Source organism: Peromyscus californicus, unplaced genomic scaffold, assembly GCF_007827085.1.
Source record: "Peromyscus californicus insignis strain IS unplaced genomic scaffold, ASM782708v3 Scaffold_3__1_contigs__length_106647218, whole genome shotgun sequence".
NCBI classification, from domain to species: Eukaryota; Metazoa; Chordata; class Mammalia; order Rodentia; family Cricetidae; genus Peromyscus; species Peromyscus californicus.
The window spans coordinates 5,966,889-5,991,382 of record NW_026294551.1 but is presented as its reverse complement, the minus strand read 5'-3'; the positions used below and the strand labels follow the sequence as shown (position 1 = coordinate 5,991,382).

Sequence of the window (24,494 nt, the reverse complement as noted above, 5' to 3'; positions counted from 1 at the left end):
CAGGACCAGCAGTGAGAAACCCATTTCTTGGCCGTTTCCTACCACGCTTTTCCTGTGTGACTTTTCTCGCCACCCCACCCCCCACCCTTCGCACACCTCAAAGTGAACATCTTGCCCCAGATGCTTTCCCATGTGAGAATGATGGAAAGTGGGGTGGGGGTGCCCCATCTTCTACCCCGCACACCTCATTCTGGGGTGGAAATAGAAACTGCTTTATTTTGAGTCAGGTTTTTGCCATATAGCCCAGGCTAGCCCTGAGCTCTGGGTCCTCTCTTAGAGTACTGGGATTACAGGGGTGCACCACCACAATCTGCCAGAAACTGTCTTGACATTCAGGGTTTCTTGGACTCAAGTTGGGTCAGTCATTTTTTTTGTGGACCCCTGGGATCTGTTTGGAGGCCCCAGCTCAAGATGGAGCTGGGTGGCAGTGGTGCGGGAACTCCGACCTGCCCAGACCCTGAGCCTCAAGAAGCAGTGACCACAGGTGGAGGTGAGCACACCGGGCTGAGTGGCCATTGGGAGCAGGAGGAGAAATCGGCCTCATGCAGTTGAGTCCTGTTCCACCCCACCCCACCCCCCGCGCCCCGCCCCCTGCCCCCGCCCCGCGTCTGGGCAGCCATGCACTGAGCCCCTCAACCAGGGCTGGCTTTCAAGCTACCATCTGCAGCAACTCATCCAAGAAGACTGCATGCAGAACATGGCTGGTGGAAAACTGCCCACCAGTATGGGTTTGTTCTTCTGGCTGGAAGCTGTGTGCGGAGCCAGGAGCTACCCTGAGCCAGCAGCCAGGGAGCAGGTGGTAGCTACACCTCACCTCTAAGTAGAACTGGTGTACAAACACCATGGGTCCCAGCCTACTCAGAATTCCCTGGACCCGTCCTACAGACTAGAAGATAGTTAGCATTGTCAGATGAGCACTGGTAATGTGAACAGGCCCAGCCTGTCCCCAGGTTCCCAGAACCAGGTCTGGAGTCTTGCCCCAGCATTCCTCCCTGCCCTGGGTGCAACATTCTCCCTCTCTGAGCTCCTGCGTCCTCAGAGCAGCTCAGCGGGGCTTGAGTTCTAGCTCCCCAACCATAAACCAGACCTACTTCAGATGTGGAGGAGACCTAAAAGCCCAGGACTGCTTAGCCAATAGCAGGCACCTTCTGCTCACTCCATCTTCTTGAAGCAGGACAGCAGAGACATCTCTTGGTATCCAAATGCCTTATTTAAAACTTTTATTTATATCTCTGTCTAGTGAGCAGTGGTGGACCTCGGTCCCCGGGTAGGCTCCTCCATCCCCTGCCCAGGATGCCCACCCATGTGCATGTTCAGCCCATCTGGGCTACCACGCAGACTTGCCGTCTCTGTGAGGGTGGATGTGTGGGCCACACTCGGCTGGGTGAGGCGCCCCTCAGAGGAAAGAGGTCTGTCTTTCTTTCGCCCTGAAGAAATTGCAAGACGGGGGCTCAGCTTGCTCTGCCTGGTCCCCCATGCCCACCAGGGTCCACTCTAGCTTGCCGAAGGCTTGAGCAAGTTGTAAACCATTTTAGCCAGGCTGCTGGGCTGGGCCTCACCAGCATTCCTGGCTGTTCCTGAGCAAATGCTTTAAGGCCCTTCCATGATCCCTGGATAGGAGGGAGCATTTAGTAATAACCCCCTCTGCGGGGTCCCGGAAGAACCTGCCTCTTTGACACTTCCTGTTCTTTTAGAGGCTGTGTGGGCAACACTCACACAGGACCAGGAATTTTTCCAACTTCTATATGGTAAGAATTTCTAAGTAGAAAGTGGCATGCTTGAGATAAAGAAGCCAAGGACCCCGGAGCAAGTCACCAAAACATGCTGTTGTGGCCCATTCCCATTGGTCACCAGTGCCGGCCCTTGAATTCCAGCTTGGCCACTTCCTGTTCACCTCTCAGTGCCCCATTTCCCTAGTCGTTCCTGGGGCCAGTGTTGGTTTCTCCCTTTTAGTGTAGGGGTGTGAGTTAAAACTGGTTCGTAGACAAACCACCTACACAGCCTGGCCAGCGAGAAACCCTTAGTGATGGTATGGCACCATGGCCCCCATACCTACCTTATTGCTGCCTCTCCCGTCTCTGCCCATCTCTGCTACAGGTTCTCATGAATGTAGGGATGAAAGTATGTTACAGAGCTCAGAGGTCTTTTTTCTTTTTTTTTTTTTTTTCTTTTTTTTCGAGACAGGGTTTCTCTGTGTAGTTTTGGTGCCTGTCCTGGAGCTCCCTCTGTAGACCAGACCAGGCTGGCCTTGAACTCACTGGCTCTGTCTCCCTAGTGCTGGGATTAAAGTGTGCGCTACCACCGCCTGGCCAGAGTTCAGAGGTCTTAACTGGGGTTCAGGGGTTGTGTATGAGTGTCGAGATTCTTGGGTCTCCTGCAAGCATTCACAAAACACAGTGTGTGCGGGCTGCTAGCAAGCCTCCCTGCCTCTTAGGGCTGCTGATGCTGCACAGTACACACCCATGTCAGGTGAGCGGACAGATTGACTTAGTCACCTGGTAGTGTGGGTCCTAGCCTCACATTCTAGCAAGGACCACAGGCCTTCTGTGGTAGAACCCAGAGGCCCCTAGCCCCTTGGCCTTCTATCTGGTCTAGCTTTTCAGGGGAGACCAGGAACTCTAGGGGCTTTCCAGAGTAGAGGATACCTACAGGCTAGGGTCAGAGTGGCGGGGGTGGGATGGGGGTGGGTGGAAGGGAGTGGTCATATCCTGGGACCACAGCCTGGCTCTTAGTGCATTTGTGTGTTTGAGCAGGGAACACCTTGGGCCTGGAGCCAGAGGGCTGTGTGCATCTCTGTCCCTATGTCCTCTTGTGTGGAGTAGGACAGCAACAGTGTTCACCTCAGAGACCTGGCACATACCAAACATTCCGCAACTGGGTTTTCGAAATTCTCCCTCCCATCTCATCCCTTAGCTCCCTGGCCCTTGCTGTCTCCAGCCTGGGCTGGAAGAGAGGGCTGTCTGAAGGAAGGAAAGGCTTGGGGGTAGCGTTCAGGCTGCCAGAAGGAAACTACCTGAATTGCTGTCAGCCGTCTGTGCACTCTGAGGTCGAGAGGGTGGCAGGCCGCTGTGGCCCAGGGATGGCTGTCTGTGCATGTGGGGCCGGGCGTGCTGGGCCTGCTGGAGTTGCTGGAGCTGCTGCAGCTGCTGGAACTGTTGTAACTGCTGCAGCTGCTGCAGCTGCTTCGACTTGTGCTTTGCCATTCCTGGGGCCGGGAGGGAGGGAGGGCAAGCACCCAGGGGTCAGCGCCAAGTGAGCTGTGGGAGCCCGCGTCCATGAGGAGCCAGCTGGGGTGGGATCCTTGACAGGTTCAACTTGTGGCGGCTACACCCCTTAGAAACTCCTGGTTCGTCACACATCTACCTGCCCGTCGGTCTGCTAATCCATGCACCCACCCACCCAGGTTCTCTGAGGACTTGTACACATCAGCCTTGTGTAGGGACTGAGTGAGTTCTGGCCCAGGCTGGTGGTTCAGGAAGGAGATAACAGGGAAGGCCCAAGGCGTGATGGGAAGTGATCAGCCATATGCTTCTGGTATGAACTGGAAGTGGGCCTTCAGGAGCCTTGGTGTTGGAATAAGGGCCCTTTGCTGAGTTTTGAAAAGTCAGTTAGGGCTTGGCCGCCCTGATCCAGGGAACTGAGGTGGAGGCAGGAGAGCTCCACTGTGGTGGTGTGAGGGGGAGGGCCAGCAAGAAAGGACAGAGCCTCTGCGGAGCGATTGGCTGGGTCTGGCTGCTGCTCTCCACCAGAAAGCAGCCACCTGGCTTCAGGGAGGAGAAAGAAAAGTCTCGGCCCAGGGGCCCAAGACATGCCTGTACCGAGAGAGACAAATGTCCTTTGGAACCCAAGCAAGAACCCTGAAGGAGCTCAAGGCGATCCGGACGCTCACCGTCTTTCCCTAGGATGCCTGGCAACCTTGTATCCATTCGTCCCTTGTAGATGTGACCATCAAGGCCCAAGATGTCAACCTCATCGTGCTATAGAGGGATACACATGTCCATTATCATGGCAACATCCTGAGTTTCCTCCCGGGAGTCTTAGAGTGCAGAGGCTGTCAGCCTGTGCTCAGAACCCTCCCTGGGAACGGAGGCCTGGGCCACATGCCTGGAATCCTGGCTCTGGGGAGACTGAGGCAGCAGGCTTCCCACTGACTTCAAGGCCAGTCTGGGAGATAAAGCTAGTACCAGCCCAGCCAGGACTATAAAAAGCAAGGCCCAGTGGCAAGAAAGCAAGACCCCTGCGTGGGAGTCTGGGCTGAGTGCAAGATGAGGGGTCGAGTGGTGTTCAGAGGCCGGCGACGGGGGCAGAGTGGAGTGTCTGAGAGAGATGGGTGAGGATGGCAGTCGTCCACTCAGCAGAGCCTGGGGCTTGATGTGGGCAAGAACTGTACATCCTAGCTACTTCGGGAGGCTGAGGCAGAAGGATCCTGAGTTCAAGGCCTGCCTGAGGACTTGGTAAGACCGTGTCTCAAAAAATAAAAGGTGTGTAACAGAGGTCGGGGAGATAGCTCCATGGTAAAGGGCTTGCCTAGCGATCTCTAGGACAGCAAGGAAGGGAAGGAGGGTAGAGGGGGGTCAAGGAAGGGGGTCTAGTGATGGGCTTTGGGTGTTCTTCCAGAAGGGGCATGGCGGGGCTAGCTTCCCCATGGCTCCCATCAGACCTTCATGGCAATCTGGATCTCCTCCAGTGGGGACAGGTGCTGCGGGCGGTTTCGGCGGTAAGGGTAGGTGAGGGTGTGGCTGCCGCCACAGCGACGGGGCACAGTTGAGTAGGTGTAATCTGCCGTGTCTACTCCCCTGGGATGCAGACATAGGGAGTCACCAGGAGTGTTACATGGGACAGGCAGGTGAGTCTGTGGCCATAGGCACCACACACCATGCATATGCACCACTCTAATACACACACTCTCACACACACACACACACTCACACATACTCACACACACATACTCACACACACACACTCTCACACACACTCACACACACACACACTCTAACACACACTCACACACTCACACACACTCTCACACACACACTCTAACACACTCACACACACACACACTCTAACACACACACACCCACACACTCTAACACACACACACTCACACTCTCTCACCCCTTCACTCTACCTCCACCTCTGGCAATGGGGTGAGGCATTTGCTCTTACACCCTGGGCGAATAGAAGCCACGCTTGGTCACCAGGGACCTGTGTGTCTGTCCCTGGACTCTTGTCCTCCTACCGTTTGTAGCATGGGTGGCTGAGGCACTGGGCATGTAGCAGCTCTCGGATCATCTGGCTGCTGGCCTTCACAGAGCCTCCGAAGTGGATCTGCACTTTCTCAATGTCCATCAGCATCTTGGAGTGCATGCTGCGCAGGCGCCCCACGCTCCTCTCCATCTGTGACAGATCGCCTCGAGCGAAGCTGCCGCCCAACTTCAGGCTGTGAGACAAGGGCAGAGGGAAGGAGGTTGACCCGGGGCCAGACAGAGCTCTGGAGGAGGCACTTTTCTCCTGGACCTTGTGTTCACACTTCCTTTGGCCCCAGAACCCTGTTCTGCAGGACCCTGTGTGAACTGAGCTAGAGGCCCATGCCATGGGCCCTTGACTGAGGGTTGAGGGCCACTAGGCATCTCAGCAACTCTAAGAGACCTGTGAAGGACCAGACTTGCTGGGGAAGCTTTTCCTTAGACTCAAAAGCCCTCTTCCCCCACAAAACAAATACTTAAGATGTAACAAAAAATGTAAACACAAAACAAAAAAGAGAGTCAATCTAGTGGCCCCCATCCTGACCCTTGGCAGAGGCCCTCAGTAGTACTCCCAGGGTGTCCTCTGGAGCCATCTTGCCCCTCCCAGCCCACCCCTGCCCTGCCCAGGATCCCACAGCCCCATACTTGCGGCTCTGCTGTCGGACCTGTTCTAGCTCGAACACAGTATAAGGCCGGACAGAACGGTGCCCCGGCATGCTGGGAACTATAGGGGTCATAGAGATGACTCTAGGTAGGCACAGAGGAAGGAAAGGGGAGGCTGTGAAAAATCCCACCTCTCAGCAACACCAGCCACCCACTGCCATGTTCTGAGGGACGTTCCTAACTACTCAGTGTGGGCCGCTAGAAAGGCCCAGAGACCCGGGACAAGAGGTAAGATGAGTGGGGACAGGGAGACACACCCCCGGCCTTCTCTCTACCCCCCAGATGCTGTGGGGGAGGTGTGGGCACTCACTGTCCAGTCACAGCTGTCTCCAAGGGACGGTCACAGGACAGGCAGTGGAAATGAGCCAAGAGCTGCCTGTCAGGAACAGGATATAGCACAGCAGGTGAGATCCGGAGCGTTAGGCCCTCTTGTGGGACGGGCCTGCTGGCAGCTCAGTCCACGAGGTGGCAGATCCTGCCCTACTTCCTGTGCTTTCACCTGGTTCTAACCATCCCTTCCAAGCACACATCCTGCTGCATCAGCCATCCAACTCAGTACCTTGTGTGTGTGTGTGTGTGCCTCTGGTGCCCCCTGGTGGCCATGAGTGGGATTTCCCTAGCCAAATTCCCAAGGGGCATCTTGGTCATCTTTGTGCCCCAGAAATGCAGTATAGCACGATCCAACCCCAAGAGCCTTGCGCCTCCCTACTGCCTTTCTCCACCATCAGCTGAAGGATCTGGCCAAGTTGTTAGTGGGTGGGTGTTTCTGGACAGGGTTTCTCTGTGTAGCAACCCTGACTGTCCTGGAACTCACTTTGTAGACCAGGCTGACCTTGAACTCTCAGAGATCCTCCTGCCTCTGCCTCCCGAGTGCTGAGATTAAAGGTGTGTGCCACCAGGCCCTGCTAAACTAGTCAACTCTAAAATGCAGCCCTTCTGCCTGGTTGTCAGTTCGGGGCAGAATAGACCCTCTGGGGCTGCCCAGCCAGTCTGCCACCTCCACGTTCCGCACTGTCTTCCTGGTCTCACCTCCGCATGGCAGCGGCCTCGTCGGCCTGGTAGAGTGGGGAGCGCTCTTTGAGCTGCTGCCGCAGCGATTTCCAGCGGTCCTCCAGCATCTGCTTCACTGGGTCCAGCTCCAGGCGGTCCAGCTGGGAGATGGGCACCAGGTGAGCTTAAGGCAGCAGGTGGATGGGGGGAGGGATCTAGCCTTGGAGAGAGTGGTGGTGTCTGATGGCAGGGGCTTGCGTGGAGAGCAGCCTAGCCCGCCCTGTACCTTCCCCCGCCCTCACCTTGCTGTCCATCTCTGCCAGGAGCTTGTCCACAAGTTTCTGCCAGTCCTGCTCCTGGCCACTCATCTTGGCCACCAGTTCCTGCATCATGTGGTTCAGCTGCTCGGTGGTGGCATCAAACTGGATGCGGCTCACTTTGGATGCCAGAGCACTCTTGTCCGCTTTCTGCATGAGAGAAGAGCATGGGGTATGCGTGTCCCTCCATTCCTCCTGTTGGCTCCATATCCCCCACCCCCCTGCGCTGGCCGGGGAGGAGACAGAGGCGCTCCTGGGGTCTGGTGCTCACTACATCAATCTCCATCTCCAGATGCTCTCGGTCAGCCTTTTCCTTATCCAGTCTCTCTATTCCCTGGTACAGCACCTGGGGACCCACAGAACAGAGACAAGGAAGTCAGCAATGCTGAGTGGCGGGCGTGGACAGGGCTGATGAGCCCCATCCCCACCCCAGGCGCCCTGTGGCTGCTCACTTCAATGTCTTTCTGCTTCTGCCGATGGTCCTCAATGAGGTTGCTGGTAGTGACGTTGAGCTTCTCACAGTCGCCCTGGACCTGCAGGATGGCACTCTGCACGTGGCCCAGTAGCTCCTCATCCTGCAGCAGTGAGTGACAGGGAGGCTCCTGGGAGGCTGCTGAGCCCCCTCCTAAGCAGTCCCCTTTGGTCCCCATAAGCGGTAGGCTGCCTTTAGAACTACGACTGAAAGTCAGGTGTGGTAGTGCCAGCCAGACCTCCCAACACTCAGGAAGCTAAGATTGGAAGTTCCAGTAGAGTCTGGGCTGTGTAGTGGGGCTCTAACAGACAAGGACAAAGCTTGGGAGGTGGCCCCACACGAAAAGGTATTTGTTGCTAAGCCTGGTGAGCTGGCTTCAATCCCCAGGACCTACATGGTGGACAGAAAGAACTGACTCCTGCAAGTGGTCCTCTGACTTCTGCACGGATTCCATGATATGGACATGTGCGTGCATACGCGTGTGTGCATGTATGTGTGTGTGCAATAAACTCATAAATGTTAAAAAACAAAACCATCACCCAACACACATGCTCACTTCAAAGCCACCTGGCTTTCTCCAGTGTCCTTCACTGACACCTGTGTCCTTCACTAACTGGAGGTAGTCACCAATCCCCCACATATTGACGGACTGGTATCAGTGGCCTTGGGAGTCATCAGAGAGGTAACCGAGGCTCAGATGTGCTATGTTGTGCCATGATCTCTGAGAGGTGAGATGTGGGCAGCCATCTGAACTATGTCTGAGTCCCTGAGTTCAAGAGCAGAAACCGGGATCTGGTGGTGACCCCCACCCCAGCAGCAAGCTTTCCCTCCAGGGGAAGTCTAAAAAGTGTTAGAAACACTGGCAATCGAGGGGAGCTGTGTCCTGCAGCTCTAACGGTGTCCCTGTGTCCCACGGTGGCTACTGTTCCATCCTTGGTCGGCCAGCGACATCCCACCCACTAAGCCCATCCTCCTCCCCCTCCTCTGCTGTCTCAAAAGCCGGCCCTGCTGCTGCCTTCACTGTGGCCTGTGTAAGGACCAAGGGCTTATGTGGGATCTGGCTAGAGGGCTCCACCGTGGGGACCTGACCCTCAAGCTCTCGCACTGGCTTCTGCGGGCCCCTGGGAAGGCAGCCCTCTACCAGGGGGCCACCTCTAGCCATCCTGTGAGGGAGCTGAGCAGAGACTTGCCTGGCTCTGCAGCTTGGCCTTCTTGGAGGGCCTGGAGGCAGCCAGGCCGCTGACCATGTCCTGCAGCTGCTCGTAACGCTGTACCAGCAGACTGACTTGATGGCTCACATCCAGACTGCAGGCTGGACAGGTGGCCTCAGGGTCGATCTGGCCAGGCACCAGGGTGTTCATGGACTTGTGTGGGGTTATGCTCATGGATAGCAGTGTGGAGGAGGAGCTCAGCATGCTTTCGATGATGGTTCTGAGTTTGTCCAGCTGGATGCAGGACAGACATGAAGGGGGAAGGAAGGGAGGTCAAAACCACATCCAACCACTGGTGTGACACATTCTACCTCACCCCTGCTATGACACAGGACAGTTACTGCCTCCTCAGCACCTCACAGAGGATACTGCACACAGTAGACAGTTGAGCTCTACCCATCAAAATAGTTTTCCAAATACCTTTTCTGCCAGCGGACAGCGTTAATGACGGAGAGAGCACATGTGTTTGTGGGGAGTTTCTCCAGCCAGTCTATGGGTCCAGTGTAAGGACACAGCTTCTGTAGTTCAGTCCTAAAAGGATGTTCTCACAGGGCTCTCTGATGATGCAGTGCTCTTTCAGCACTGGGAGCGTGAACAGTGCTCTCACTCACTCAGGATGTAAACAGTAAAGGAGTGTGAGAAGTGCATATACAGCTGCATGGATCTCTCGGGGTGTGAAGGTGCAAGTTCCTTCCAGGGAGAGCTGTTCAGCCTGGCCCTCAGCCTGCTTGCCTCTTCTCTCCATGGTCTTAGCTTGTTACCGCCAATGACTGGTCCTGGGTGGCCAGCTGGAGTCAAGAGCAACCCACCTAGACCTGCTAAGGATGCTGTCCAGCTCCATGAAGGGGCGCCATCCCCTTCCTAGTGGGCAGTGACACCAAATACATGCTGCAGAGCTTAGGGAAGATATTTGAGACTGTGTGAGAGACACACAAGTTGCTGGATGACAGAAGGGAAGGAGAGGCACAGCCAGACGTGAGGAAGAAGGAAGGTACACATGTGTAGAAGGCCAGGCAGAGGCCGTCACAGCGAGCTGCCTGCCTCAGACTGCCCTAGCCTGGGAGTCAGCTCTCCGGCCCTTTGCAGGCGGCATGCAACACATTGCACGTTTGTTCTGGGCCCACACAGTAGGAGCTTGCTAAGGAAGGGTCCTGGCTAAGGCCAGAGCAGCACACGGTGGCTGCTAGGGTAGAAAAAGGCATACGGGTCTCTCTCAGAGTCAATCCCAAAAAAAGTTGGCTGTCTCGGTGGAACCTTCAAGAATTAAAAAGTGGAGCTCGCCGGGCAGTAGTGGTGCATGGCCTTTGATCCCAGCACTCGAGAGGCAGAGCCAGGTGGATCTCTGTGAGTTCAAGGCCAGCCTGGTCTACAGAGCGAGATCCCGGACAGGCACCAAAACTACACAGAGAAACCCTGTCTCGAAAAACAAAACAACAACAACAAAAAAAAATTTTTTTAAGTGTATCTCTGGGAAATTAGTACCAGGAGAACATTTCAGAAAGAACAGCACACGTGTGTTGGGAGGAAGGCGGGAAGGCCAGGTAGCAGAGCCTGGCGGCGCAGGTGGTGCAGAGGTGGAACCTCCTGGAAGGGATGTTAGGGTACCAGGAGCCTGGTTATGGAGTGCTTGCCTTGGAGCCTGGGTTCCATCCCAGCACTGCAAAACACAAAAGGACTGCAGAGGAGGTGGGGTGGGGTGGGCTGGTTCTCCGCACCTAAGCACCTAATGTGCGCTGGCAGGTGACCTGCGAGTCTCTGAACTGCTGCCTGCCCCACAGGACAGGCAGCTTGGAGTCACGAAGGAACCTGGGAGAGGGGGGGGTTGGGGAGTGTAGCACAGTGGGAAAGAACACTGTCTGGCATGTAAGGCTCCGGGTTTCATCTTTCCAGCACCGTGCGTGCACAGGTACACAGGATGGCCACCCGGCACGGGAGAAGGTCTCAGCATCACTAGTTACTGGGCAAATGTAAATGCAAATCACACTAACACCTCACACCCACCAGAATGCATGTAGCTTTCCCAAGGGAAAAAAGAGGGAGGGGCTGGAGAGGTGGCTCAGCGGCTCAGAGCGTTGGCTGCTCTCAAAGACACTCAGGTTCGGTTCCCAGCACCCACATGATGGCTCACAGCGACCTTTAACTCCAGTTCCAGGAGATCGGACACCTCCTTCTGGACTCCATGGGCATCTGTACTCACATGTGCACATCCCCACAACACACACACACACAGAGGAGTGCACCCACACATGCATAATTAAAGGTAAATACAATAAATCTGAAAAGAGAAAAGGATCCATGTTTGTGAACATCTGGAGAAACTGCAGTCTTCAACCTCTGCTGGTGGGAGTTCATATGGTACAGCTACTTGGGAAAAAATAGTCTGTCAGCTGCTCAAATGGTAGGTCATCACACCAGCCAGAGCTTCCGTTCTAGGGTCCATGCCCAAGAGGAAAGAAGACATACTCACACAAATCTGCCCAACCAGAATGGATTTTTTTTTTCCCAGACAGGGTTTCTCTGTGTAACATTCTTAGCTTTTCTGGAACTAGCTCTGTAGACCAGGCTAGCCTTGAACTCATAGAGATCCACCTGCCTCTGCCTCCCGAGTGCCACCACCGCCCGGCCCAGAATGGAATATTTTGGAGTCACAATGAAAGTGGATGCTGGGAGGCAGGCTTCAGTGGTGCACACCTTTAATCCCAGCATTGGGGAGGCAGAGGCAGGCGGATCTCTGTGAGTTCAAGGCCAGCCTAGTCTACAGAGTGAGTTCCAGGACAGCCAGGGCTACACAAAAAAACTGAGGAAAGGGCTGGAGAGATGGCTCAGAGGTTAAGAGCACTGGCTGCTGCTCTTCTAGAGGTCCTGAGTTCAATTCCCAGCAACCACATGGTGGCTCACAGCCATCTATAATGAGATCTGGTGTCCTCTTCTGGGGTGTAGGGATACATTCAGACAGAACATTTTATACGTAATTAATAAATAAATCTTAAAAAAAAAAACTGGGGGGAAAATGGATGCTGGGATGGAGAGATAGCTCAATGGTTAGGAGCACTGACTGCTCTTGCAGAGGTCCGGGTTCAGCATCTACACAATGGCTCCCAACCATCTCTAACTCCAGATCCCCTGATGTCCTTTTCTGGACTCTGAGGGTACTGTATGCATCTGTACTGTATGCACACTTATATACATGAGGACCAAAAGACTCAAAACATAAAAATAAATTGATAAAGATGAAAAATAAAATAAAGAGCTGGAGAGATGGCCTGGTGACTGAGAGCACGTACTCCTGAGTTTATTTCCCAGCACCCAGGTGGCTCCAGGAATCCAATGCCTCTATACTCCCCGAGCAGCGCTCCCCTCCCCCGCCACAGGGCACACACACACATTACTAAAGGCTGCCACCCATAGACAAGCTGGTGTGGGAAAGGAAGAGCTCTTGGGGCCTCAGCCTTAGACAAGGAACTTCGGGCAACTCAGGAAGGCTGAGGGCAGAGGAGAGCATGTTCTCCTGGAAAGCCACACCAAAACCAAACGGCTAGCCCTGAAAACACACAAATAACACACGGACGGACTGAGCAGGTTGTACCTTTTTTTTCTTCTTTTTTAAATTTTATGTACACTGGTGTTGTGTCTGTGTGAGGGTGTCAGACCCCCTGGAACTGGAGGCACCTGTGAGTGAGGCACCATGTGGGGGCTGGGAATTGAACCGGGGTCCTCTGGAAGAGCAGCCGGTGCTCCTAACCACTGTGCAATCTCTCCAGTCCTGAGCAGGTTGTACTTTTATATTTATGAATACACACACACTCACACACACCAGTGAAAGAAATAGAAACCATGAATTCGAAAGAGAACAAGGGAGGGTTTATGGGGGGGCTTGAAGGAAGGAAAGGAAGGAGGAAATGATGTAATTCTATTATAATCTCAAAAAACAAACAATTATTAAAAATAATAAGATACAGTTAAAAGGTATGTTTTATGATATGTGAATTAAAGGAAATACGCAACAGGAAGCAGGCGGTGAAGGACCCTGTCTCAACTCCTGCAGCTATGCCCTTGTCCTTGGAACCTCAGATCCAGCCTCACATCAGGATGGGGCTGAGCCCCCGCCCACGGCTCCTCCCATACTGCAGCGCTTTGGGTGAGAAGCGCCCCCCAAAGGCCTGTGTGTTTGAACACGCGCTCCGAAGTTGTTGCTTCTTTGAGCAGATGGAAATGTCATCTGCTAGCTTCCTGTTCCGGCCGCCATACCCTCCCTGCCTGTTCGGAGGCCTTCCTCACCATGATGGACTCTATCCTTCTCTAAGTTGCTTTTGGTCATGGCATTTTACCACAGTAACAGAAGAGTCACTCCACACATGCCCCCAAACAGGGCGAGGCTGCCTTCTTTCTGCTCCTGACTCTAGGAGGGCCTTGGAGCCTTGGCCACAGACTGCTCACCTGATCCTGCAGGTAGAGGGAGGCTTCGGAGACTGAATTCTCCATGGCGGCCTTGCCTCGCTCTTGGCTCTCCCTCAGCTCAGACAGCTCCTTCTCGATGTCGGACACGGTGACTCTGCAATGGAGAGGCTTGGCTGTCAGAGGCACAGCAGGACAAGGACATCAGGAGCCTCTGTCTAGGGGCTTCAAATGGGGTCCTCTGGTGGGACATAGCATCTTTGTGCTCCTCCCCAGTCCTGGTACCGACCTTAGGAATGTAGGGGAACTTCTACCAGATCTTGAAAAGTCTGGGACAAGCTGAAGAGTTGGTACACTCCAGATGAGAGACAGTGGTCAGTACAGGACATGGGGAGACAGAAGGTACCTCCACTGCCTGGGCCTTAACCATGATGCCAGCCAGGGCACCAGCTGCAGAGAGAGGGTGTCACCTGAGGATGCCCAGCTGCAAGCTCAGATGACTAGGCTTCACATCCTTCGTTGCAGAGCCTTCAGTGTCCAGCAGCTTCTGGATCTTTTCCAGCTACAAGCACAAAGGAGGTTAAGTGTCAGACAGATCTGAGTGTCTACTCCTGAAGGTGGACCTCAGGATATCCAGCCCTCTTCTATCTCATGGATAAAGCTGCTAGCAGCGGAGACCCAGCAGCCTCTTGCAATGGCTTCTGTCTCTAAAGAGTCCCTAATAGGACTCCAAGGCTGTCACTTGTGGTATGAGGAGCAAATGTGTGTTAACGGGGCCACCTATATTTTAAAGGCTCTGAGTATCCATCTTCATGATTGACAGCGGGTTGTGTTTTCTATATGACTGGGTAATAAGGATGTGCTGGGACCACAGCGGAGGGAGACGGCCTGTGGGCATCTAGCCCAGCAGGAACCACTAAGTTTCTGATTTCACCTGAGAATGCTAAGGAGGCTGGCCCTCCCTTACGCACTTTGGCCTTGTCCTGTCGAACTTCTCTGTTCAAGGCCTTTAGGCTCTTCAGCTGGTCTTGCAGGTCCTGAGGTATGGTCTTTTTGACTATGGAATACGGAGGCTACCATCAGGTAAGGTTCCCATGGGTCTCCCTGCCTGTTTCCAGTCCCTTGATAAGGAATTGACCCCCGAGATGAAGTGGGAAGACTGCTTGATCCTGTTTCTCTGGTCACTGGGCAAGGAGGGAGAGGAGCTGGGGGGACCAGTATTTGCCCCAAGAGCCTCACCCACTGACCCTGCCATTTCCATCACAAACCGAGTTGTGACTGGGCAAATGGGAACTTCATTCTGCCACTCTCTTTCTCATCCCCCGTCACCTCCAGGCTTTGCCCTCCCCTAGTCAGCCCCTGCTGCCTTGACAAAGGTGTAAAAGCCTGCCTCACTGGAGTCTATCTCCCCACAGGCTGTGGCTATGAATGGGGTCAGGTATGGGTAGAGCATGCTCTGCTGAGGAGAGAGGGAGCATTGAGAAGAGCAAAGGCTACTTTCCCTCGGCAGCAAATGACACTCACCCATCATGGAGAATAGGTACTGGATTTTCTCCAAGTCAGTCTGGCCGGCGTGTTCCTCATCCAAGTCCTTCATGCGATCCTTCAGTTCCACATAAAGGCCAATGATCTCGCCCATCAGGCGGAATGTCTCCACTGCCATGGGAAAGCTTGGAGCCAGTTTTTCCAGTGATTCCTGTCGATCACTGCGGGTCTCACTTGCTGATGAGAATCGGTGGAGGTAGCTCAAGTCTCGAACCCTGGAGTCAGTGGTAGCTTGGTGTGAGCCCCCTGGGGTAGCCAGTTCAAACTGGACTGAGGTAAGTTTCCTGCTCGGATCCCAAATGATGTGGCCAGATGTGTAAGCTCTGGGTTCTGGGCCACCGTAACTCGGGACAGCCTGTGTTTGATCGTACTGAACTGCACCTGGGATTGTTGGGCCTTCACCTGGAACTTGTTGGTCTGAGTCCTGATGGTCCAGGACAGGAAGTATATCTTGCCCAGCTTGGCCTTGTACTTGTTCAGAAGTTAGCATTTGCCGCTGATATGAATCTGGAAAGCCATGAAGCTCTATGCCTGATGCTATGAAGCTTGGCTGACTAGTAATGATTTGTCTGGAACCAGATGGATATGTACCAAGTGGAGCCATGTGCATACCAGGCTGAACCTGAGGGCCTGCACCAGGCTGAACCAAACCCTGAGGGCCTGCACCAGGCTGAACCTGAGGGCCTGCACCAGGCTGAACCAATCCCTGAGGGCCTGCACCAGGCTGAACCAATCCCTGAGGGCCTGCACCAGGCTGAACCAAGCCACCAGGGCCTATGCCAGGCTGAACCAAACCACGAGGGCCTATGCCAGGCTGAATCAAGCCAAGAGGGCCTGCACCAGGCTGAACCAAGCCCTGAGGGATTGCACCAGGCTGAAGTCTTCCTAGCTGCATCATACTAAGCCAACCTGACCTAGGCTGCAACAAGCCAGACTGATCTGCCCCAGGCTGCAACAAGCCAGGCTGACCTGTCCCAGGCTGCAACAAGCCAGGCTGACCTGTCCCAGGCTGCAACAAGAGAGGCTGATGTGCCCCAGGCTGCAACAAGCCAGGCTGATCTGCCCCAGGCTGCAACAAGCCAGACTGATCTGCCCCAGGCTGCAACAAGCCAGGCTGATCTGCCCCAGGCTGCAACAAGCCAGGCTGATCTGCCCCAGGCTGCAACAAGCCAGGCTGATCTGCCCCAGGCTGCAGTGAGTCACTCTGATCCATGCTAGGCTGCTGTGAATCACTCCTTTCTTCCCCAAGCTGCTGAGAGCCACTCTGATCCATGCCAGGCTGCACTGAGCTTGGCTGATCCATGCCAGGTTGTACCAGGTCACGCTGATCCCTGACAGGCTGCACCAGGCCTTGCTGATCCATGACAGGCTGCATCAGCCTAGGCTGAACTATTCCAGGCTGCGTTAAGCCACGATGATCCATGATAGGCTGCACCAGGCCTTGCTGATCCATGACAGGCTGCACCAGGCCTTGCTGATCCATGACAGGCTGCATCAGCCTAGGCTGAACTACTCCAGGCTGCTTTAAGCCACGCTGATCCATGACAGGCTGCACAAGCCTAGGCTGAACTGCTCCAGGCTGCACCAGGCCTTGCTGATCCATGACAGGCTGCATCAGCCTCGGCTGAACTACTCCAGGCTGCTTTAAGCCACGCTGATCCATGACAGGCTGCACAAGCCTAGGCTGAACTGCTCCAGGCTGCATCAGGCCACGCTGATCCATGACAGGCTGCACAAGCCTAGGCTGAACTGCTCCAGGCCGCACCAGGCCACGCTGATCCATGACAGGCTGCACCAGCCTCGGCTGAACTGCTCCAGGCTGCATCAGGCCACGCTGATCCATGACAGGCTGCACCAGCCTAGGCTGAACTGCTCCAGGCTGCATCAGGCCACGCTGATCCATGACAGGCTGCACCAGCCTAGGCTGAACTGCTCCAGGCTGCATCAGGCCACGCTGAATTGCACCAGATTCCACAAAACCATACTGATACATCCTAGGTTGTGCTAAGCCATGCTGGTCCATGCCAGGCTCCACCAAGCCACTCTGGTATACTCTAGGCTGTGCCAAGCCAGACTGGTCTGCACTAAGTTGCACTGAGCCATGTTGAATCGCTCCAGGTTGTGCCAAGTCACGCTGATCCATGCCAGGTTGGGCTAAGCTACTCTCATCTGCACCAGGTTGTACTGAACCACCATGATCCATTCCAGGTTGCATCCAATCAAGTCGATCTATGACATGTTGATCTCCACCAGGTTGGAGTAAACCATGTTGTGCTTCACTTGGCTGTATAAAACCATATTGATCAGCTCTTACCTGAACCAAACCATATTGACCTATAGCAGGTTGAACCAAGCCAGGTGAGTATGTTTCAGACTGTACCCAACCACTAGGAAATGCCTCAGGTTGCACCAGGCCACGCTGATCTACACCTGGTTGCATCATGCCAGGTTGAATTGCACCTGGTTGCATCATGCCAGGTTGAATTGCACCTGGTTGCACCAGGGCTGGCTGGACTGCCCCTGGTTGCACCGGACCGGGTTGGACTGCCCCTGGTTGCACCGGACCGGGCTGGACTGCCCCTGGTCGCACCGGGCTGGGCTGGACTGCACCTGGTTGTGCCATAGCAAGCTGATCTGCACCAGGCTGCACAAAACCACGCTGATGTATTTCAGGTTGTACCAAACTATCCTGAATTGCACCAAGTTGCATCAACTCAGGTGCATATACATCTGGCTGTACCAGCCTATGTTGAACTGCACCTGGTTGTACCAATCCATGGTGATCCATTCCAAGTTGTGCCAAACCTTGTTGAGCTACACTAGGTTGTACCAAACCAGGCAGAAATGCACCAGGTTGTATCCAGCCATGTTGATCTGTGCTCGGTTGAACCCAAACAGGCTGACCTGTGCCAGCTTGCACTAAACTTTGTTGACCTGCACCAAGTTGTGCCAAACCAGGTGGATATACACCAGGTTGAATCAAGCTAGGCTGACCTGCACCAAGAGGTTGCATGTCAGGCTGAATTGCACCTGGTTGCATCATGCCAGGTTGAATTGCACCTGGTTGCATCATGCCAGGTTGAATTGCACCTGGTTGCACCGGGCCGGGCTGGACTGCCCCTGGTTGCACCGGGCCGGGCTGGACTGCCCCTGGTTGCACCGGGCCGGGCTGGACTGCCCCTGGTTGCACCGGGCCGGGCTGGACTGCCCCTGGTTGGTCTGTGCTAGGCTGTACCAAACCATGTTGATCTGCCCCTGGCTGTACTAAACTCTGCCTACCCGCTCCAGGATGTGCTGAACCTCTCCAACTTGCCCCAGGCTGCCCCAAACCCCGTCGATCTGCCGGCAAGGGCGCTGAACTACGCCGATCTGCAACAGACTGTACCAAACTTTGCCTATCTGTCCTAGCAGGTTCTGAACTACGCCTATCTGGTTCAGGCCTCATCAAAACACGTGGATCTACACCAGGCTGCACCACGCCACGCTGATCTACACCTGGCTGCACCACGCCACGCTGATCTACACCGGGCGGCACCACGCCACGCTGATCTACACCGGGCGGCACCACGCCACGCTGATCTACACCGGGCGGCACCACGCCACGCTGATCTACAACGGGCTGCACCACGCCACGTTGATCTACAATGGGCTGCACCATGCCACGCTGATCTACACCAGGTTGTATGAAGCCTGGTGCTTCTGAGCTGGGCTGCCCAAAACCTTGTTGATTTGTACCTACTTGTGTCAGACCAGGTGCCACCAAGCCATATTGATCTGGAAGAGATGGAGGGAATGCATGCTGATCTATGCCAGGCATTACCAATCCCTGCTGATCCACACCAGGGGGAATCAGCCCTTGCTGACCTGTGCCTAATATTACAAATCCATGCTGATCTATACCAACTGGTATCAACCCTTGCCTATCCATGTCCCATGGTCCCAGACCACTGTCATACATGACAGCCTGTTCCATGCCATGTTGGTCTGTTCTAGGAAGCATCATAACTTGCTGATATGTGCTGAATGGAACTGTAGCAAGCTGAGCTGTACGAAGTCTTTCCAGTCCTTGTTGACCCCTGTCAGGTACCGATGGTGGCAGCACACCACTCTGATACATACCAAAAGGTACCAATCCCTGGTCATCCATTTCTGGTGGTAATACACCAAGCTGGCCCATAGAGAAGGGTACCACAGCATGAGGATAAGTGCCAGGATACAGGATTGCAGGTTGATCCATGACAAATGGTCCAATCCCATGCACATCTGGAGTTGGGTAGACTGGACCCTGACTAATGGGCACCCCACCATACTGGTCTCTGGCTGGGAGTAAGCCCTGTTGAGTTGGGCCAGGCTGTTGTTCATCTCTTCTTTGACGTATGGAAGCTACATAGTCCCCAGTCCTCTGGCGATCTGTTTCTGCGGTGATCTGGGATGGCTCGCGGGCCCCTGGGTGCAGATCTCGAAATCCAGCACTCTCGTCTCTTCTAATAATTCTTTCAGTGGGGTGTTCTACACCACTGGTTAAGATCTGTTCTGGGCCACCAGTGGACCCCCGAGTCTGGTCAGCAGTGAAGGCCCTGGGAAATATTCCACTGGGAAACTCATTTGATGTCAGCGATGTCATTTTGCGCCTGCCAAATGTTGCTGTTGATGAATCTGAGCTCTGGGTAAAGAGGATGAGGGAAATTGGTTACATCCAATAAAGAAGCTGTAAAAGCTGAAAGGAAGGCCATCTTGGGCCATCTTTCCATCTTGACTAGGATGATTTAAGACCCTTGCAGAAAAGAAGGCCTGTGCAAGTGTGCGTGTGTGTGTGTGTGTGTGTGTGTGTGTGTGTGTGTGTGTGTGTGTGTGTGTGAGAGAGAGAGAGAGAGAGAGAGAGAGAGAGAGAGAGAGAGAGAGAGAGTGTACATGTGCAGTGCTGGGGATTAAACCTGGGTTGTGGAAATATTAGCAGTTCCTCTGCCACTGGACCACATTCAGAGCCCTTTGTTTTTCTCTTTATGGAGGCAAGGTCTCCATAAATCATCTAGCTGGCCGTGAACTCACTCTGTAGCCTAGGCAAGCCTCGCACTTCTCATCCTCCTGCCCCACCTCTGGGGTGCTGAGATTACAGCTGTGCACCACCACTCCTGGTTTACCAGCACCAGGAGGACTGACCCCAGCATTTTGTACATGCTCAGCAAGTAGTATACCAACCAGCCAGCCACGGCCCCTGGTTTGGCTCTTTTGTTTTTGTTTTTAAAAGATGTATTTATTATGTACACTATGTTCTGCCTTCATGCATGCCTGCACACCAGAAAAGGGCACCAGATCTCATTATGGATAGCTGTGTGCCACCATGTAGTTGCTGGGAATTGAACTCAGGACCTCTGGAAGAGCAGCCAGTACTCTTAACTGCTGAGCCATCTCTCCAGCCCTGGTTTGGCTTTTTCAGACAACCCCCAGGTTGGCCTTGAATTTACAACCTTCCTTCCATACTTACTGGATTAAACAACCACTCCCTACCTCTTACAAAGACCTTTGTGGTAATGTCTTATCTGCAAGATCCAGGGGACTCTCCTTCAAGATCCTTAACTTCATCAGACCTACAAAGTCTCTTTTGTCATTAAAAAGGTAACAATGGAGGTTTTTAGGAATGAGAATGTAGATGTTCTTGAGGGCTATTAACTCATCACAGAGACTACAGACACAGTCTGTGAGCTCCCTCACAGAAAGCGGCTACAGAGGACAGGGGGCGCTGTCTGTACAAGGGCAGCAGATGAGACCAATGTCTTTCTGAGGATGTTGAACGGGTGAACAGAGCAGAGTCCTAGGAAAAATGAAACTTGATTCAGAATATATTCACTGGGGGGCTGGTGAGATGGCTCAGCCACCAAGCCTGACCTGAGTACAACCCCTGGGACCCATGGTGTGGAAGGAGGGAACCGCCTCTTTAAGGTTGTCCATTGACCTCCATACAGGCAGGCATCCTGGAATGCACACAGTCATACACATACACAGACACACAGAATAAGTTAAAGTGTAATGAAAGTATATACATTGTAGCCCCAACCGCAACAGTTTAAAGAACCCAGTATCTCTAAGTGTCTCAAAATACATATTGCAAGATTTTGAAGCAGTTGCTGTGGTGCTATAGCCATCACACACAGCAGGGACAGCCTACAGTCTATCCACTGGTTCATCTTGGTCTTCCTCCCGTTTTAACTTCAAAGTTCTGGGGAGATTTGGGATTTGTATACCTTATGTTTATGAGGAGGGCCAGCAGTGGTGGCGCATGCCTTAAATCCCAGTACTCAGGAGGAAGAGGCAGGAAGATCTCTGAGTTCGAGGCCAGCCTGGTCTACAGAGTGAGTTCTAGGACAGCCAGGGCTACACAGAGAAACCCTGTCTCAAAAATACATAAACCAAAAACCAATAAATAAATAAATAAAGGTGAGTAGGAACAAAATCATTTACTGGCTGTAAGGATTATGTTCTTATTACGTCACCAGTCTGCTAAGGTGTCCCAGTCTAAAAAGCGCGTGTGCCCTCTCTGTGCCCTCCCTTTCCGCACTCTCTCCTTCTGTATTCTCTCCCCTCCGCGCGGTGTCTTTCTCTCTCTCTCTCTCTCTCTCTCTCTCTCTCTCTCTCTCTCTCTCTCTCTCTCAATAAAGCTCTAGAAAGATAACCACCACCGCAGCATCCAGTAGTTGGCCACGAGCGCCGCCGCTTAACCAACGCTGGCTATTCTTGTTTGTGAATATGTGTGTGTGTGTGTGTGTGTGTGTGTGTGTGTGTGTGTGTGTGTGTACGTTTGTGAAGGCCAGAGACAGTCATTGTGTGTCTTCCTCCGGCCCTCTCCTTACTCTTTCTGAGGCAGGGTCGGTCTCTCATGGAACTGTGAGCTCGCCAATTCAGCATGACTGGCTGGCTAGCAGACCCCAGGGATCCTCTAATACCTCCCTCCTCAGAACTCAGATTACAGGCACACACTTCTGTGCCTGGCTTTACAGGGCTGCTGGGAACTCAACTCAGGTCTTCGTGCTGCACCTGCTCACTGACTGACTCTCCCTAGCCTGCCCTGGATTTTTCTCTTCTTCCTGGCTCTCAATAGGACTGGCAAAGTAAGACTTTTGCTTAAAGTCTAGCCTGCCAGGCACCGAAGCTTGCTGTTTCATAGGCTTTTGTTTCTTTGTTTTGTTTTTGTTTTTTTTTTAGACAGAGTTTCTCTGTGTAGCAGCCCTGGCTGTCCTGGAACTCACTCTGTAGATCAGGCTACTAGACTAGACCTCGAACTCACAGAGCCTGCCTCTGTCTCCCAAGTGTTGGGATTAAAGGCGTGTCACCACCGCCTGGCTCTTAGGCATTTTTTTAAATTAAATTTTTATTATTTAGTTAGTTATTTTTGAGACAGGGTCTCACTACATAGTCATGGCTGACCTGGAACTCTTGATGTGAATCAGTGAATCCTGCCTAAGGAGATCATGTGAAAATAATTAAGGTTGCCAAGCACATGGTGATGATCATGTGATGATCATGTGACGATCATGTGTGCCATTTCAGGATGGACAGCCGCATAGGCAGGGGCTGCTTGCTAGTTCCAGTTCTGGTCACCCTGGTCCATAAGTGTTAAGGAATGAATGCTTTTTAGATGGACTGTAAAAGAAAAGCTCCAGGAGCCAGGAAAACCACCCTTGGGCATCATTTTCTACCCAGCGCACTGGCAGAGCTCAACAGTGTGGGCACTGACGTACAGTTTAGGTGGGAGGAGGCTTAAAGAATAAAATACACCCCCTCCGTGTGCTGTGTGGACTCTAAGCTGGGGCAGCATACAACAGCAATAGGTAGACAGAGCATGAAGATGTGCTTCCCAAACCCAGGAATTTATCCGCTTCACTTAGGTCAGTGTCATCCCAGGAAAAAATATTTTAAGTATCCACAATGCACAAAATAAATTATGAAGATCCAAATACCAAAAGATGGAACAGTGGTAAATATGAGAAATGTTCTCTGGAACCCCACCCAGTGCCCCTTCCCAGGACCCCTGTCTGTTTACCCCTCTTGAGGCCTTCCAACCATCACTGATGGCTTGTTCCAGCTCTTCCCAGGTGACCATGGTGATTTCTTCACTACCTGGAGCAAGATTCAGTCTCCGACTTAATTGATCCTGTCAGTAACATCAGGACACAGACACACATCTGTTAAGCATGAATGCACATACACACTCGCCCTGCAGATCTGACCCACAGGGTTGGGTGGGTGCTACCAACATCACCAGCCCCGGGAAGATTCACTGGCCGCAAGTACAGAATTGCCTGGCTGGTTTGTCTCACACCATCTCTGAAGAGAACCCTGAGCAGAGATGGCAGGGACTCACCCTCTATCTGGAAGTGGTGCCTCTTGGGGCAGAGTGCCTGTACCCCCTATCCCCAAAGGATACAGATGCTTGCTGTGGGATGGTCTGTATGTCAAATGTGTTGCTGATTGGTCAATGAATAAATCACTGATTGGCAGTGGCCAGGCAGGAAGTATAGACAGGACTAACAGAGAGGAGAATTGAGAGAACAGGAAGCTGGGGGGGAGAGACACTGCCAGCCGCCACGATGACAAGCCGCATGTGAAGATGCCGGTAAGCCACGAGCCATGTGGCAAGGTATAGATTAATGGAAATGGATTAATTTAAGCTGTAAGAACAGTTAGCAAGAAGCCTGCCACGGCCATACAGTTTGTAACCAATATAAGTCTCTGTGTTTACTTGGTCGGGTCTGACGGCTGTGGGACTGGCGGGTGAGAGAGTTTGTCCTGACTGTGGGCCAGGCAGGAAAACTTTAAGCTACAGATGCTGGCGGGGGCAGGAGTTGGGACCATCTCTAGAGAGAAGCTAGGCTGAAGAGAAGCCCTCTACCGCCCCCCCACTCCCACCTCTACCGCCCCCCCACACCTCTACCCCCCCCACCCCCACCCCCCGCCGGGCCTTTCCCCAGGGCTTGTCCATGTTACCAGGTACTCCTCTCTGTCTTTGACCACCTTCTCCAGTTCATTAACACGCTGAAGGAGTTCCTGGAAACAGTTTGGAAATGGACCATCACTCAGCCTTCCTGTCTGCACACACATGCACACGCACACACACTCACATACACACACATGCATGCACACACGTGCACACTGCCTTGGTTCAAGGGAGAGAAGGAAATGAGGTATGTGTGGCTCTCAGTGAAGGGTTTCTAGCTTCCACCTAGCCTTACCGGGCAGGTCAAGCCAGATTCCCAGTTCTCTTCCTGGTCACTGGGAAGGCGGAAGTGGACTGCAGTGGTCACAGTAGTAATGGGGTACAGTGTGCCCAGCCAGTGTTCATGTGGAGTGAGACAGCTGGCCCGAGCTTCACCTCACACTACCCACTACCAAAAGCTTCTAGCCCTATAAGCACAAGGCCCACCTGTTCTCTCCAAAATCAAGTACCTGGTCCCTCAGCATCCTGGCAGCCTGAGCCACGGGAGGAGAAAAGCCCCAAGGGTCCTGGCAAGTGACCAGCACTTCAGTCCTTCTTTACCACTTTTACCACCTCCAGGTCCTGAGACTAGATGCCAATCTCAAAAGTTTGAAAAAGGGCAGGCATGGTGTTGCATACCTGTTACCCCAGTCCTTGGTGTGTGGATGGGGGGGGCGGGTTAGG

General features: G+C 53.4%; 2 protein-coding genes across 3 annotated transcripts; both read right to left on the bottom strand.

Annotated features, from left to right (window-relative positions):
* Positions 1–583: 583 nt before the first annotated feature.
* Positions 584–13,441, bottom strand: LOC128123379 (glutamine-rich protein 2). 2 transcript variants are annotated; one of them, XM_052759736.1, is made up of 13 exons: positions 13,337–13,441; positions 8,879–9,133; positions 7,669–7,791; positions 7,488–7,562; positions 7,202–7,366; positions 6,939–7,060; positions 6,220–6,285; positions 5,892–5,993; positions 5,240–5,440; positions 4,661–4,796; positions 3,891–3,977; positions 3,030–3,212; positions 584–1,455 (listed from the first exon to the last, which is right to left on the bottom strand). In XM_052759736.1, exons 1-13 carry the CDS (start codon positions 13,379–13,381, stop codon positions 1,237–1,239), a joined length of 1,779 nt encoding a protein of 592 aa, XP_052615696.1. In that variant the 5' UTR covers positions 13,382–13,441; the 3' UTR covers positions 584–1,236. The 2 variants fall into 2 exon arrangements, with proteins under 2 accessions (XP_052615696.1, XP_052615695.1); XM_052759735.1 differs by lacking the exons at positions 8,879–9,133; positions 13,337–13,441 and having other exon boundaries at positions 584–1,427; positions 3,014–3,205; positions 3,890–3,977; positions 7,669–8,834.
* LOC128123378 (glutamine-rich protein 2-like) lies at positions 9,019–22,721 on the bottom strand. The gene is made up of 2 exons (XM_052759733.1): positions 14,819–22,721; positions 9,019–13,856 (listed from the first exon to the last, which is right to left on the bottom strand). The coding sequence occupies exons 1-2, from the start codon at positions 19,461–19,463 to the stop codon at positions 13,825–13,827; spliced, it is 4,677 nt and encodes a 1,558-aa protein (XP_052615693.1). The 5' UTR covers positions 19,464–22,721; the 3' UTR covers positions 9,019–13,824.
* Between the last annotated feature and the right edge of the window lie 1,773 nt (positions 22,722–24,494).

Coding starts and splice junctions, on each gene's coding strand:
- LOC128123379 (XM_052759736.1), bottom strand. CDS start 13,381: ATGGAGAATTCAGTCTCCGAAGCCTCCCTCTACCTGCAGGATCAG. Junction 7,792..8,878: donor AGGCCAAGCTGCAGAGCCAG/GCAAGTCTCTGC, acceptor TCACTGCTGCAG/GATGAGGAGCTACTGGGCCA. Junction 4,797..5,239: donor AGCCACCCATGCTACAAACG/GTAGGAGGACAA, acceptor TCTGCATCCCAG/GGGAGTAGACACGGCAGATT.
- LOC128123378 (XM_052759733.1), bottom strand. CDS start 19,463: ATGACATCGCTGACATCAAATGAGTTTCCCAGTGGAATATTTCCCAGG. Junction 13,857..14,818: donor GTACCTATTCTCCATGATGG/GTGAGTGTCATT, acceptor TTGTGCTTGTAG/CTGGAAAAGATCCAGAAGCT.